At 40.7% G+C, this 13,022-nt stretch overlaps 2 protein-coding genes and 1 long non-coding RNA gene across 4 annotated transcripts in view; 1 reads left to right on the top strand and 2 right to left on the bottom strand.

Moving 5' to 3' along the window:
- Positions 1 to 4,740, bottom strand: part of LOC135164642 (atrial natriuretic peptide receptor 1) — an 80,135-nt gene extending 75,395 nt beyond the window's left edge. The window contains exons 1-4 of one of the 2 annotated variants that reach the window (XM_064125190.1): positions 3,209 to 4,740; positions 2,746 to 2,916; positions 1,890 to 2,064; positions 1,624 to 1,832 (exon numbers count right to left, since the gene is read on the bottom strand). In XM_064125190.1, coding sequence (XP_063981260.1) covers positions 1,624 to 1,832; positions 1,890 to 2,064; positions 2,746 to 2,916; positions 3,209 to 3,431 — 778 coding nt within the window. In that variant the 5' untranslated portion in view covers positions 3,432 to 4,740. The remainder of the gene's footprint in view (positions 1 to 1,623; positions 1,833 to 1,889; positions 2,065 to 2,745; positions 2,917 to 3,208) is intronic. The other variant, XM_064125216.1, reaches the window with a different exon arrangement.
- A 4,570-nt stretch (positions 4,741 to 9,310) lies between these two features.
- On the bottom strand, positions 9,311 to 11,355 carry LOC135163404 (uncharacterized). Its single transcript, XM_064122807.1, has 4 exons — positions 10,853 to 11,355; positions 10,315 to 10,440; positions 9,637 to 9,885; positions 9,311 to 9,509 (listed from the first exon to the last, which is right to left on the bottom strand). Exons 1-4 carry the CDS (start codon positions 10,865 to 10,867, stop codon positions 9,348 to 9,350), a joined length of 552 nt encoding a protein of 183 aa, XP_063978877.1. The 5' UTR covers positions 10,868 to 11,355; the 3' UTR covers positions 9,311 to 9,347.
- Positions 9,784 to 12,047, top strand: LOC135163458 (uncharacterized). Its single transcript, XR_010299121.1, has 2 exons — positions 9,784 to 9,923; positions 10,032 to 12,047. It is a non-coding gene; the product is annotated as an uncharacterized LOC135163458 (long non-coding RNA).
- Positions 12,048 to 13,022: the final 975 nt, after the last annotated feature.

The following is a 13,022-nucleotide window of genomic DNA, read 5'->3' as shown; positions in this document are numbered from 1 at the left end:
CATTAAATTTATAGTGGTAACGAGGTGATATGAATATTAAGACTACAATGCAGAAAAGTCAAAATTTTTTTAATTTCCGAATTCCAGAAGACAGAAATTAATGTATTAATGTTGTTCTATTAATTCTGACGAAATATTTATATATACGTTGAAGTGAATAAACCATTTCCCCAGCATTAAGAAATGTCTACTTAATCGAAACAAAACCTCTACGAATTAACGATAAAGTTGTACATCGATCAAGGAAAGATTAATTGAATATACCCCCCCTAATCATTATCTCCAAAAAAATGCCGAGGGTACATCTGTTCCTAAAAGATCCCTTCTAAATTCCTAAAAACCTTCAAGTCAAGTTAACGGTTTAATTTAAGTCACAAAGCAGCACAACAGTTTAATCACACGGCATGAGCTAGGAGTCAGCGGGCTTCAACTACATAGCACACCCTCTTAATTAACTGCGGTCCGTCGAGAGTTTGCGTGTTTCGCCCCTCAGCTAGCATAATGAGTACACCCCGCAAAATACACGGGCTCGTGAATTACCGAGAATAAGACCTAGCCCAAGATTACAGTATAATGCGTAATAACAATATATCTATTGCATTTATTTATGATCATACCCACTTTCTTACGATCCCCGATGATTGATTACTAAAGTCAAGATGAGAAATCGACCCCAATGCAGCAGATGGATGAATTTTCCCCAAGTATCATCGGAATTTTAATTTCTCCTATGATTCAATTCAAATTTCATGAATACATTATTTAAATAAATGCATTCTCGATTGTTCTGGACCATAATATATCGCTATGACAAGAAAAATCCTAAATTCAATTCGAACAATTACAGCATGTCCACTGAAAAGTGAAAAATGCTAAACTATGGATCCTCCATAATTCCAAAAACCTCATAATTGAATAATTATTTCCTTATTAGGAACCCCCCGAAGTGGAATGTATCAGCTAACAGCGCTGATACGTGATCTTCCTTGACCCGATTAAGTGCGATGATTAATTCCCTATCTATTCCCCACGAACTCACAGTCGAGTATATCAACACGAAGAGTTGTCGACATATACCTGAATTAATTGACATTTGTCAGACCTCTCACCCCTTCCACCTCAATAAACAATAATATCCCTAACGAAGGCAAGAATGGGAGCTGATGTCGGCTATTTTCCATTCAGAATCCTCCACTGAACTAGCCATTTCCCTAACACGAACAGTTTCTCGTTCAAACTGACTTTTATTGCGTTATCCCACTTCGATTTCCAATAACTCCACACCTACTTCGTAAAGACCCAACGAAGTGCGAGACAGTTATTCCATCATGTGTAAATATCCTCGGTAATTATTTTTCCTGAATTTCCCGTCTATCTCAACTTTCAATTGTTGATTGTTTGAGTCACGAGAAAACTTCAATCTTTAATTACTGTTAATTTAAGGCAATCATTCTTCATCAAAGGAAAAAATCAAAGCTTCAAAAAATTATTTACAACTGTAATAAATACCCCTACGCTGGTTGATTGCACGTCAACTGCAATTGTAACTCATCGAACTGTCGATATCTGCACTTGACGCTCTGTGGTAACGAAATAAAAATATGAAAAAAATATCTGACTTACCACTGTAGGAGTTCCCAATACTCTTCTCCAAGACCTTTCCATACTCCTGTCTATCGTAAGTTTCTATATCAAAATTTCCACAAGTAATGTCCTCTCTCTTCTTGATAAACGCCACCATAGACTTCATCATGAGCTGACACGTATGTTCTCCAGCGACACCCATCTGGCCCATGGGATCGTAAATCAAGAGGAGTTTCTTCCAGTTGTATCTGGAGGTCAACTCCATTAGGATCATTGCTATAGATAATTCGGGAGAGGATTCTTACCGATCCATAACAGCCAGGAAAGCCAGACTGATGTCTCGAAAGCCAACGCCACCGATTCTTGTGGTCATGTAGTACTCGTCTGAGCATTCGGTTTTTTTATTTGTGAAGTCAAAGGTGAAACCACCGGTTGTCAGCAATGGAGCGTTTAAAAATTTCACCACTCTGCCGACATTTGCTGTGAGATGTAAAAAATTCAATTGGATAAAATTTATGTTTGATGATACAGAGTTGGGATTGTTGTTGCATTAGTCGTTTCTTCAGTCTCTATTTTTTAATTTTTCATGTACAGTATTGCGGCTAAAAACTAGAGTATTAATTCAATCATTTTGCGTAACTTCATCAATTTCATTAAGAAAATTCTGAACATTCTCAGCAACAAATCATGGAGTCTCATCGATTTTCTCTAAAAGCGTTTCTATTGAAGATTTATTGTGAAACTTTTTCGTCTCACCTCATTAAATAAATCCAATAAAAAAGACGAAATTTGAACCAAGAAAGTTCTATAGAAATTAATACAATATCATCTGTTGTATAAAATCGGGAACGCTGTTAACTTTTTTGATAGAATATTTTCGAGCGAATATTTGCAGTGAAAAATAAATTTTTTAGTGAATACCCCTGATGTGTGCTTTCCTTACTTTTCTGTATTCTTATGCCCGGGAGTCTTTCCAATACACATAAAAATGAATAGATCTGCGAAACTTTCAATATTTTGAAGGTCTTTTACCACTTCAAAATTCACTTCCAACTCCACCGAATATCTCAATAATAGAAAAAACCAGAAAGTGTCGTTTCAAATCAGAGCCCGTAAAACATAACAACTTCGAGGTAATTGAATCCCAGATTACTCACTGACCTACACAATAGTCGCAGGCAGGGCCCAAAAATAGATGAACACAGTTGGCATAACTGTCAATAGCAGCGATTTGTGCATAAGTGGCATCGCACCGGTCATCACTGGGGATGAACGTCAGCTGGAGCCAGTCTGGTAGCAGTCTCTGTTTTCTGGCATTACTCACCGCCAAATCTTGTGCCAAAGAGATAAATCAATCACTCCAAAAGGTCCAAAGCAATTATCAAAACAATGATGTCAATACAGAGAAAAATTACATTCAGAGAAAAATTACCAAATAAAATGGAAATTTGGGATAATGTGGCCTCAAAATTACAAAAAAAACAGGGATCTTTTCTCCAATATCATGTAAAGATTCCAATTAATTTGGTTAGTTTTGTCTCAACGACACTTCGATCAAAATTCATCAAACTTTTCCAGTACTTATTATCGAATTTTCTCTGTTTGTAAAACAACTATAACTTACCCAATACAGGCATGACTTTTGCCAACGAAATTTCGAATCTGTTGTCTCTGGGAAGAAGCACAGCTGCTCGAAGTTCGCACTGGATTGTCGTTTGATTCTTGATACAAAGAGCCTCGCAATCCCGGGGTAACACGGTGTCTCGACAGCTCGTCTTCACAACTGGTGAAAATGCCACCAAAAATACCCATTTCAATGTCAATATTCGGATCCATCGTGGGGCCATTCGATCCACTTTGTTATCTATTATCGTCTGTCTACGAAATTTCCCTAATGGCGTTCCTCATATTTTTGCAACTCACTGAACACTCACTTTTTAACTCCCAAAAATCTTTGTCAAAACACTGCATCTCTAACGAACGATTGCGTATTTGTGAGGCCTCTATTATCGAACAATTTAATCCACTGTTTGAGATTTTTCAAGGCTTAGACAGAGCTTCAGGAGGTTTTTTGCTCATGATCAAGGCCTCAATTGCACTAATGCCCGCCGCGAAACACTTGACCACAAACTAAATGCGATACACACTTGAGACATAAGTCGACGAATGTGAGTTTATCGAAGATTCCTCTATCGATTCCTATCTTGATACGATATCTTCAATCACTCTGCACCACGCGAAAGACAATGACTAGGGTCGATTGACTGGCTGATACGTTTTATTTTTAGTTTCACGAATTCATTCCCAATGTCACTTTTCGAATAGGACGATCTGGGAAGGAAGGGCAATACGGTTGATCCTGGGTATTAATGCTGACTGAGGCTCATCCAGTAATAAAATGACGTTGATAACGTCACGAGTCCAACCCTTCGTTCGTCATATGAGGGTGGGTTTATCTTGTGGTTGATTGAGGCTCACTTGACGTTATTTCAAATAACCTCAATTGCCTTCTAATTTTTTTGTTTTGTTTGTTTGATGTTCTATTTCTGACGCCGATCGATTCTTGAGAATATTTTCATTTTTGAAGCACTTGAGAATAAACGAATTTCCATTCCCATTTTTTTTCGTTGTTCTTCTGAGCCCTATGACTCCAAAGCGAAAGAAAAGAGTTACCTTTGTACTCGCGTTAAGTATTACAACGCCATTACGAAATCTATGGTGTCCATGAGGGTGCAAAAAAAATCTTTGGGCTACCGGCGCCATTTTGATTCTGAGAATAGGACGCCGATATCTACGTCGCGAGCAGTATTATTGATCATGGACTGTTTTCGTGGCAGGAATTGTCGTCCTGTTCTAAGTAGCTTCTTCATGGGCTCAGTGTAAGGGAATGAAGCGAACGAAGTTTGTGAAAATGGACAAACTTACGGTTACATTCTCGTGAAGAAGGGACGTAGACTAAATTATTCTCAATTCTTGAGGTGTAGAGAGGTCATTCGAATGCAGGTGTAAAAATATATATTTTCTTTCCGAGATGCAGATCAGGAAGTGATTTCTCCGCTGGTGTGAGTGCTGAGGTGTTCAAAACAATAATAAGGATTTACTGACGCCGGCTAGTCCGACGGCGTCCTCAGTCCTACAGTCGTGAATTGCAAAGAGGATAGACCAAAGTAGAGGCTCAGTTCGGGGGGTTTGACTGACGCCAGTTTCTCCACATTACCGACACGATTTCACCCCCGAGGAGACGGGGCGCCACGAGTACTACTGACGTGAATAACCCAGTGTGAGTGACATAGGAAGAGAGAGGGGGAAAGATATTTCTCTCTCGCTCATTGGCAATTTCATCGAAGTCTTTCAGGGGGGGCAGGGCGGTTCGCGTTTTTCTCGGCTCCTGGGCCTCCTAGAGCGAAATGGGCCCGGATTTGGGCTCATACCGTTTTTCGCCCATATCTTTGGAAATATCATAGCTAGGACAATTTGGCTGGCGCCATTGGATTCGTGAGACGATTTCCGATTTTTCTAGGTGTCCGGGAATTTTCTAAAGTCGATTTTTCTAGTTTTTCGCGTTTTTCTCGGCTCCTGGGCCTCCTAGAGCAAAATGGGCCCGGATTTGGGCTCATACCGTTTTTCGCCCATATCTTTGGAAATATCATAGCTAGGACAATTTGGCTGGCGCCATTGGATTCGTGAGACGATTTCCGATTTTTCTAGGGGTCCGGGAATTTTCTAAAGTCGATTTTTCTAGTTTTTCGCGTTTTTCTCGGCTCCTGGGCCTCCTAGAGCGAAATGGGCCCGGATTTGAGCTCATACCGTTTTTCGCCCATATCTTTGGAAATATCATAGCTAGGACAATTTGGCTGGCACCATTGGATTCGTGAGACGATTTCCGATTTTTCTAGGGGTCCGGGAATTTTCTAAAGTCGATTTTTCTAGTTTTTCGCGTTTTTCTCGGCTCCTGGGCCTCCTAGAGCGAAATGGGCCCGGATTTGGGCTCATACCGTTTTTCGCCCATATCTTTGAAAATATCATAGCTAGGACAATTTGGCTGGCACCATTGGATTCGTGAGACGATTTCCGATTTTTCTAGGGGTCCGGGAATTTTCTAAAGTCGATTTTTCTAGTTTTTCGCGTTTTTCTCGGCTCCTGGGCCTCCTAGAGCGAAATGGGCCCGGATTTGGGCTCATACCGTTTTTCGCCCATATCTTTGGAAATATCATAGCTAGGACAATTTGGCTGGCACCATTGGATTCGTGAGACGATTTCCGATTTTTCTAGGGGTCCGGGAATTTTCTAAAGTCGATTTTTCTAGTTTTTCGCGTTTTTCTCGGCTCCTGGGCCTCCTAGAGCGAAATGGGCCCGGATTTGGGCTCATACCGTTTTTCGCCCATATCTTTGGAAATATCATAGCTAGGACAATTTGGCTGGCACCATTGGATTCGTGAGACGATTTCCGATTTTTCTAGGGGTCCGGGAATTTTCTAAAGTCGATTTTTCTAGTTTTTCGCGTTTTTCTCGGCTCCTGGGCCTCCTAGAGCAAAATGGGCCCGGATTTGGGCTCATACCGTTTTTCGCCCATATCTTTGGAAATATCATAGCTAGGACAATTTGGCTGGCGCCATTGGATTCGTGAGACGATTTCCGATTTTTCTAGGTGTCCGGGAATTTTCTAAAGTCGATTTTTCTAGTTTTTCGCGTTTTTCTCGGCTCCTGGGCCTCCTAGAGCAAAATGGGCCCGGATTTGGGCTCATACCGTTTTTCGCCCATATCTTTGGAAATATCATAGCTAGGACAATTTGGCTGGCACCATTGGATTCGTGAGACGATTTCCGATTTTTCTAGGGGTCCGGGAATTTTCTAAAGTCGATTTTTCTAGTTTTTCGCGTTTTTCTCGGCTCCTGGGCCTCCTAGAGCAAAATGGGCCCGGATTTGGGCTCATACCGTTTTTCGCCCATATCTTTGGAAATATCATAGCTAGGACAATTTGGCTGGCACCATTGGATTCGTGAGACGATTTCCGATTTTTCTAGGGGTCCGGGAATTTTCTAAAGTCGATTTTTCTAGTTTTTCGCGTTTTTCTCGGCTCCTGGGCCTCCTAGAGCGAAATGGGCCCGGATTTGGGCTCATACCGTTTTTCGCCCATATCTTTGGAAATATCATAGCTAGGACAATTTGGCTGGCGCCATTGGATTCGTGAGACGATTTCCGATTTTTCTAGGGGTCCGGGAATTTTCTCAAGTCGATTTTTCTAGTTTTTCGCGTTTTTCTCGGCTCCGGGGCCTCCTAGAGCGAAATGGGCCCGCATTTGGGCTCATACCGTTTTTCGCCCATATCTTTGGAAATATCATAGCTAGGACAATTTGGCTGGCACCATTGGATTCGTGAGACGATTTCCGATTTTTCTAGGGGTCCGGGAATTTTCTAAAGTCGATTTTTCTAGTTTTTCGCGTTTTTCTCGGCTCCTGGGCCTCCTAGAGCGAAATGGGCCCGGATTTGGGCTCATACCGTTTTTCGCCCATATCTTTGGAAATATCATAGCTAGGACAATTTGGCTGGCACCATTGGATTCGTGAGACGATTTCCGATTTTTCTAGGGGTCCGGGAATTTTCTAAAGTCGATTTTTCTAGTTTTTCGCGTTTTTCTCGGCTCCTGGGCCTCCTAGAGCGAAATGGGCCCGGATTTGGGCTCATACCGTTTTTCGCCCATATCTTTGGAAATATCATAGCTAGGACAATTTGGCTGGCGCCATTGGATTCGTGAGACGATTTCCGATTTTTCTAGGGGTCCGGGAATTTTCTCAAGTCGATTTTTCTAGTTTTTCGCGTTTTTCTCGGCTCCGGGGCCTCCTAGAGCGAAATGGGCCCGCATTTGGGCTCATACCGTTTTTCGCCCATATCTTTGGAAATATCATAGCTAGGACAATTTGGCTGGCACCATTGGATTCGTGAGACGATTTCCGATTTTTCTAGGGGTCCGGGAATTTTCTAAAGTCGATTTTTCTAGTTTTTCGCGTTTTTCTCGGCTCCTGGGCCTCCTAGAGCGAAATGGGCCCGGATTTGGGCTCATACCGTTTTTCGCCCATATCTTTGGAAATATCATAGCTAGGACAATTTGGCTGGCGCCATTGGATTCGTGAGACGATTTCCGATTTTTCTAGGGGTCCGGGAATTTTCTAAAGTCGATTTTTCTAGTTTTTCGCGTTTTTCTCGGCTCCTGGGCCTCCTAGAGCGAAATGGGCCCGGATTTGGGCTCATACCGTTTTTCGCCCATATCTTTGGAAATATCATAGCTAGGACAATTTGGCTGGCACCATTGGATTCGTGAGACGATTTCCGATTTTTCTAGGGGTCCGGGAATTTTCTAAAGTCGATTTTTCTAGTTTTTCGCGTTTTTCTCGGCTCCTGGGCCTCCTAGAGCGAAATGGGCCCGGATTTGGGCTCATACCGTTTTTCGCCCATATCTTTGGAAATATCATAGCTAGGACAATTTGGCTGGCGCCATTGGATTCGTGAGACGATTTCCGATTTTTCTAGGGGTCCGGAAATTTTCTAAAGTCGATTTTTCTAGTTTTTCGCGTTTTTCTCGGCTCCTGGGCCTCCTAGAGCGAAATGGGCCCGGATTTGGGCTCATACCGTTTTTCGCCCATATCTTTGGAAATATCATAGCTAGGACAATTTGGCTGGCGCCATTGGATTCGTGGTAGGATCGAACTCGAGTCCACAGCATGCGATTTGAGGACGCTCGCTGTGCGCCAATATAGCAATTAAAATATTGTATTTAGCTCTTGGTACATGCTTAACTAACTGGCCAGGTGAAAATATTTCTCTCCTGACCGGGAAAAATAGATCTTTTAAATTAATTTTTGTAAACCTAAAAACGACATATTATGGCTGAAAAATCATAAAGAAACATTTCAAAGGCGCAGAAACCTATATCTCCACTCTCGACTTGTCCCCGTGGCAGCGGGACTGCTACTGAGGCGTTACCGGCTTGGCCGATATGCTGATACCCCAGTAGGATTCGTGGCGCCCCGTCTCTTCGGGGGTGAAATCATGTCGGTAATGTGGAGAAACTGGCGTCAGTCAAACCCCCAGAACTGAGCCTCTACTTTGGTCTATCCTCTTTGGTGAATTGTTTTGAACGAATGACGCGTTGGACGCGGCTCAAGCCAGTAGAATCGTACCACTCCTGCCTCACGCCGCCCTCAAATAGAACTATTTCTAGCGGGAGGTAATGAAGAGTTGGCGGCCGCTGGTAACCAGTTACCCGCAGGCTCACTAAAGCAGAGATCATGGAGACGCTTCAACGTTACCAATTTCCCGTATAGTCTTTGTCAAGAGATTGTAATGGCAAACTGAAGTATTGACTAAAAATGGTAATTAATGCACTTATGAATTTATGCCTGTTAATAATAATTTCTGGTAGGTTTTCTCCGGTGTCTGGCGGAGTAGAGGGACATAACGGGTCCTAATTGGCACATCATTCCTTAGCCATCTCAATTTTGTTTTTTTTTTCCGTTCTTTGTACTTTAAAGCCGCTTTATTTTCTTGAGGTAAAGAGTGAACAGCCACGATTTTCTCATCCAGATATTTGTCTATTTTTCACGGAGTCTGATGTTGAGAAACAAAATGTCATTAATCGAGAAGGAGGGAAGAAACTACAGAATTAGAGTAATTTACTAACATCATAGGTTCATCTGAGACAAGGATAAATAAATATATTTGTCGTAGATTATCGAATGAAAAATTTTTATGACAAAACTCCAAATTTACATGTCATAATCGTTTCTGGGATTATTCCGGTATGCATATATGTAAGGTCGGTAATATCTATTTCTAGCGTATTTTTCTCGTGCCTCTTGACGATATCTGAATAATGGTCTGAAGACAATGTCTTCAGCAACATCCATGTCCTCCAGGGATCGGCGTATCTATACATTTTAATAGAAAAAATTAACTAATATATGGAGATAAGTACAACAAAATTTTCACACCTCTATTACAGAATGCGATAATAATTACATTGTTGTTTTCCACATTTTTTTGCCATCAATTTACCTCCGGCTTAGGCTCGTCTGGTGCTTCTGGCACTGATTCTAGTGCAACTGGTAGAAGATTTGCCACCAGTGGAGTGACTTGCGTTGTTTGACTGTCTGCTTTTCCGTCGACAACGGGGACAAGAGGAACCAAAAGCCCTTGACCAACGTCAAGGGCACCTGTGACATTAGGCTTCAGGACAATACTTGACGTCGTCGGAGCAGGGACGGTCATTTCTGCATTCAAATCTCGGGCAGAACGTGATGAATCCTAGAGAAATGTTATTGTTTTGTCACACCAAGATCAAGGTGATTATTAATACTTTGATGATTACGCTATAAGCGCCACATATCAAATTATCTAATTTATGTGCTGTAAAGCTTCACAACAATCGGAAAAAATTCTCAATGTTCAAGGGTCTAGACAACCTGCCAACGATGACACAACATTGAGGCCTGGAGCGAGGAAAGGGTTGAGAAGCTGTCCAACGGAAGAATACTTTTCGACCATCAAGGTAAATGAACTGAACACAACCAAATCAACCAGAAATATTCTGAAACTCGTGTCCCATGACAATCGAACAATATTTTTTATTCTGTGTGGATTTCATTAAAAAAGAACGCTCTGCTCAGTCGCCAATTTGTTCCTGACGCTATTTTATGTAATGGTAGAAGCGTAATCAAGCAATATGTAACATACCGTTTCTTGCGACTCCTGAGAAGATGAGTCATCCGTTACTGTCGATGGAACAGTTGTAGGTGCACTGGAGATCGACGTGAAAAGGTAGAAAATGAACCCAAGAATGATAATGACGTCACGGTTTCCCTGAAACAGAAATAAAAATAATTTTCCGTTTACGATCTTCCAGATTCAGTAAACTCAAAGATATCCAAGTGCATTCGTCATTTTTTCTTCATGGAAATGCTTGTCTACTTTTTTAAATGAACATCAATCATCCATTGGTTATTGATGAATAACTATCTGAAAAAACATTCTTTGCAAAATATGTTATACCATTTTAAAAATCTAGCATTTTTTACGCAATTTAATTTACCCTTCTGATGCTTGAACATGATTTAATCCCAAGTGTGATGTACGCGAAATTGCGAAAGAAACGTGAATATTCTCAGCGAAAATAAACATGTGAAAAAATAGTGTGAATACTAGACAATATGAAGGTAACATTGTGAAACCGGAAACGAGCAATCAAGCTATCAAAGCCACAGCGCATACATACCTTGAATGTTGACATGTTGATCACTTTTAGTAGGAATTCAAATCAATCACGGATGCACTGTTCACTGCAACACAGCCCTTCACACACAAATATCCAAGTTCCGGCTTCTTGACTTTTATAGTTCTGCGACCGCGAATTCCCCGAAAGGTTAGCAAGGATCGATAACAATTATAAGTTATCTGCTAATATCATCATAATTTCGCTAATGAAATCGTCACTGCTCATGGTATTCTCCACGGAGGACATAACATATATCTATCCCACGTGGAATGCAGGCCCCAGTGATGATGAGACATTTATTAGTGAAATGTTAATTACTATTCCGAGACGCGTACATTATTATTCCTTGGACACACTTATAATTCAATTGAAATAAATGGAAAATCAGTAGTGGAGAACGATCTTATAAGAAAATCTCCGTTTTTCGAGACCACTTAGCTGGTAATTAACACTGGGAGTTTGTGGAAACACGTGAAGATATAAGAGAGGAGGTACAAAGTTCCTTCGACTCAAGTGTAACTGAGACTCGCATCGTAATAAGTTGCTCAGTTAGAAGATCCTAGCAATTTAGAGAGGTCGTTATTCATAAATCAATTACGCAGTTAATAAAAAAATTGATAAAATATGTGGAAGTATCTGTTGCTTCTTCTGTGTGTCTCTGGAGTGTCTAAATCAGAAGTTATATCGTCAGAATCGAATGAATCAACGAATGGAACGGATTCATCGGATTCACAAAATATCGAAACTGAAGATCCAATTAATTCAACAACAGTGACAATAAAACCACCAAATGAAGAGGCCAAACTTCCGGTCGATTTACTGAGCGATGACGTCCTTCTAGACCCAAATGTTGTTCTGGCTAGGCTGTCACGTCGAGATTTAAGTGCTGTTGATTCGAAGTGGTTGTATCAACCTTATCAGCGTAATTGGGATACTCGTCGTCGTCGATACAACGGCCAGACAAATCTTCCTGCTGAACGACCGCAGAAATTTAAAATCTATCCCATATTCCCAGGAAAATAATTCGTTCATACTGTTTTGACGAAGAAAAATTGAAATCCATTTGTGATACGTTAATGTACTTATGTGCAGTTATAAGTTATATTATTTTTCCTGAATTTATTTAAAGTGTACGTCAGGATTACTGGGTTCGCACGACGATTGTTATTCAAATACAGAAATATTTCTGACTTAAGCATATTAAAGTTATTTCATTTTCCTTCCATTGAGTACAAATAGTCATAGACCAGATGGACCAAATGCACAGCGGACGTGGAGTCAAGGAGGACCTTGAACCCTAATCTACAAGCTGAGTCCGATAAGTACAGCCAATGATCATCAAATTTTCGTTGTTATGCTTCATATTATTTTGGGCGCCTTATCCCGGAGTTAACCTTGAGATTTTCATCAATTTTCCATTATTTTTTTCCTTTTCTTCGTGCTCCGTTGTAAATAAATATACCATAGTACAATGTTATACCATTTAATAAAGTATAGCACAACAGTATAATATAGTATATAACAATATGATGTAGTACAGCATCTGCTGAGGTACTAGTGCGTCGCATGATTGTGACATTGCAATTGAATTTACAGTTAAATCATGAACAATTTTGCGTAAAACTTATACCTATTGAGGGTCCAAAATTGGTTTTCCACCTGATTGAACGACATTTCACCCTAATTTTCTATATTATATTGTCTACATAAAATTACAAATCCTCAATAAAAAGAATTATATGTATTGATTATTCCATATTCTACTCTTTCATCCTGGAGGATGCAGTCTGGACACCAGTGGGCTAACTGACGAGTCCGTTCCCTTCACAGCGACCCCCCACTTCGCATAATTCACATGGACATCCGTATGTCCCTCCTCTGGAACCCAACGGAACGAAGTCGTCAGTCCCATTGTAGTTTCCCTGGCTGTCCTCCACTCGTCCAGTTCTTGACTTACACAGTGATACATAAAATCAACTGTTTCAGAGATGAATACTTAACTAGTACTAATGTAACAGAGTTAATTATACCTAATCCAGGTGCGGATTATGGTCAACCCCTAAAATACCTGATATATGTAATTCCTAATATACAAACGTTCTCAATCAACCTTTGGTATTCCCAACATCCTACCTCAGTCTTACAGTTTTGGAACTTAAAGATAAGTAGC

The sequence above is a fragment of the Diachasmimorpha longicaudata genome, chromosome 1 (assembly GCF_034640455.1).
Source record: "Diachasmimorpha longicaudata isolate KC_UGA_2023 chromosome 1, iyDiaLong2, whole genome shotgun sequence".
Lineage (NCBI taxonomy): Eukaryota > Metazoa > Arthropoda > Insecta > Hymenoptera > Braconidae > Diachasmimorpha > Diachasmimorpha longicaudata.
Note: the sequence above shows the minus strand (reverse complement) of the source record. Positions and strands in the feature narration are given on the sequence as shown.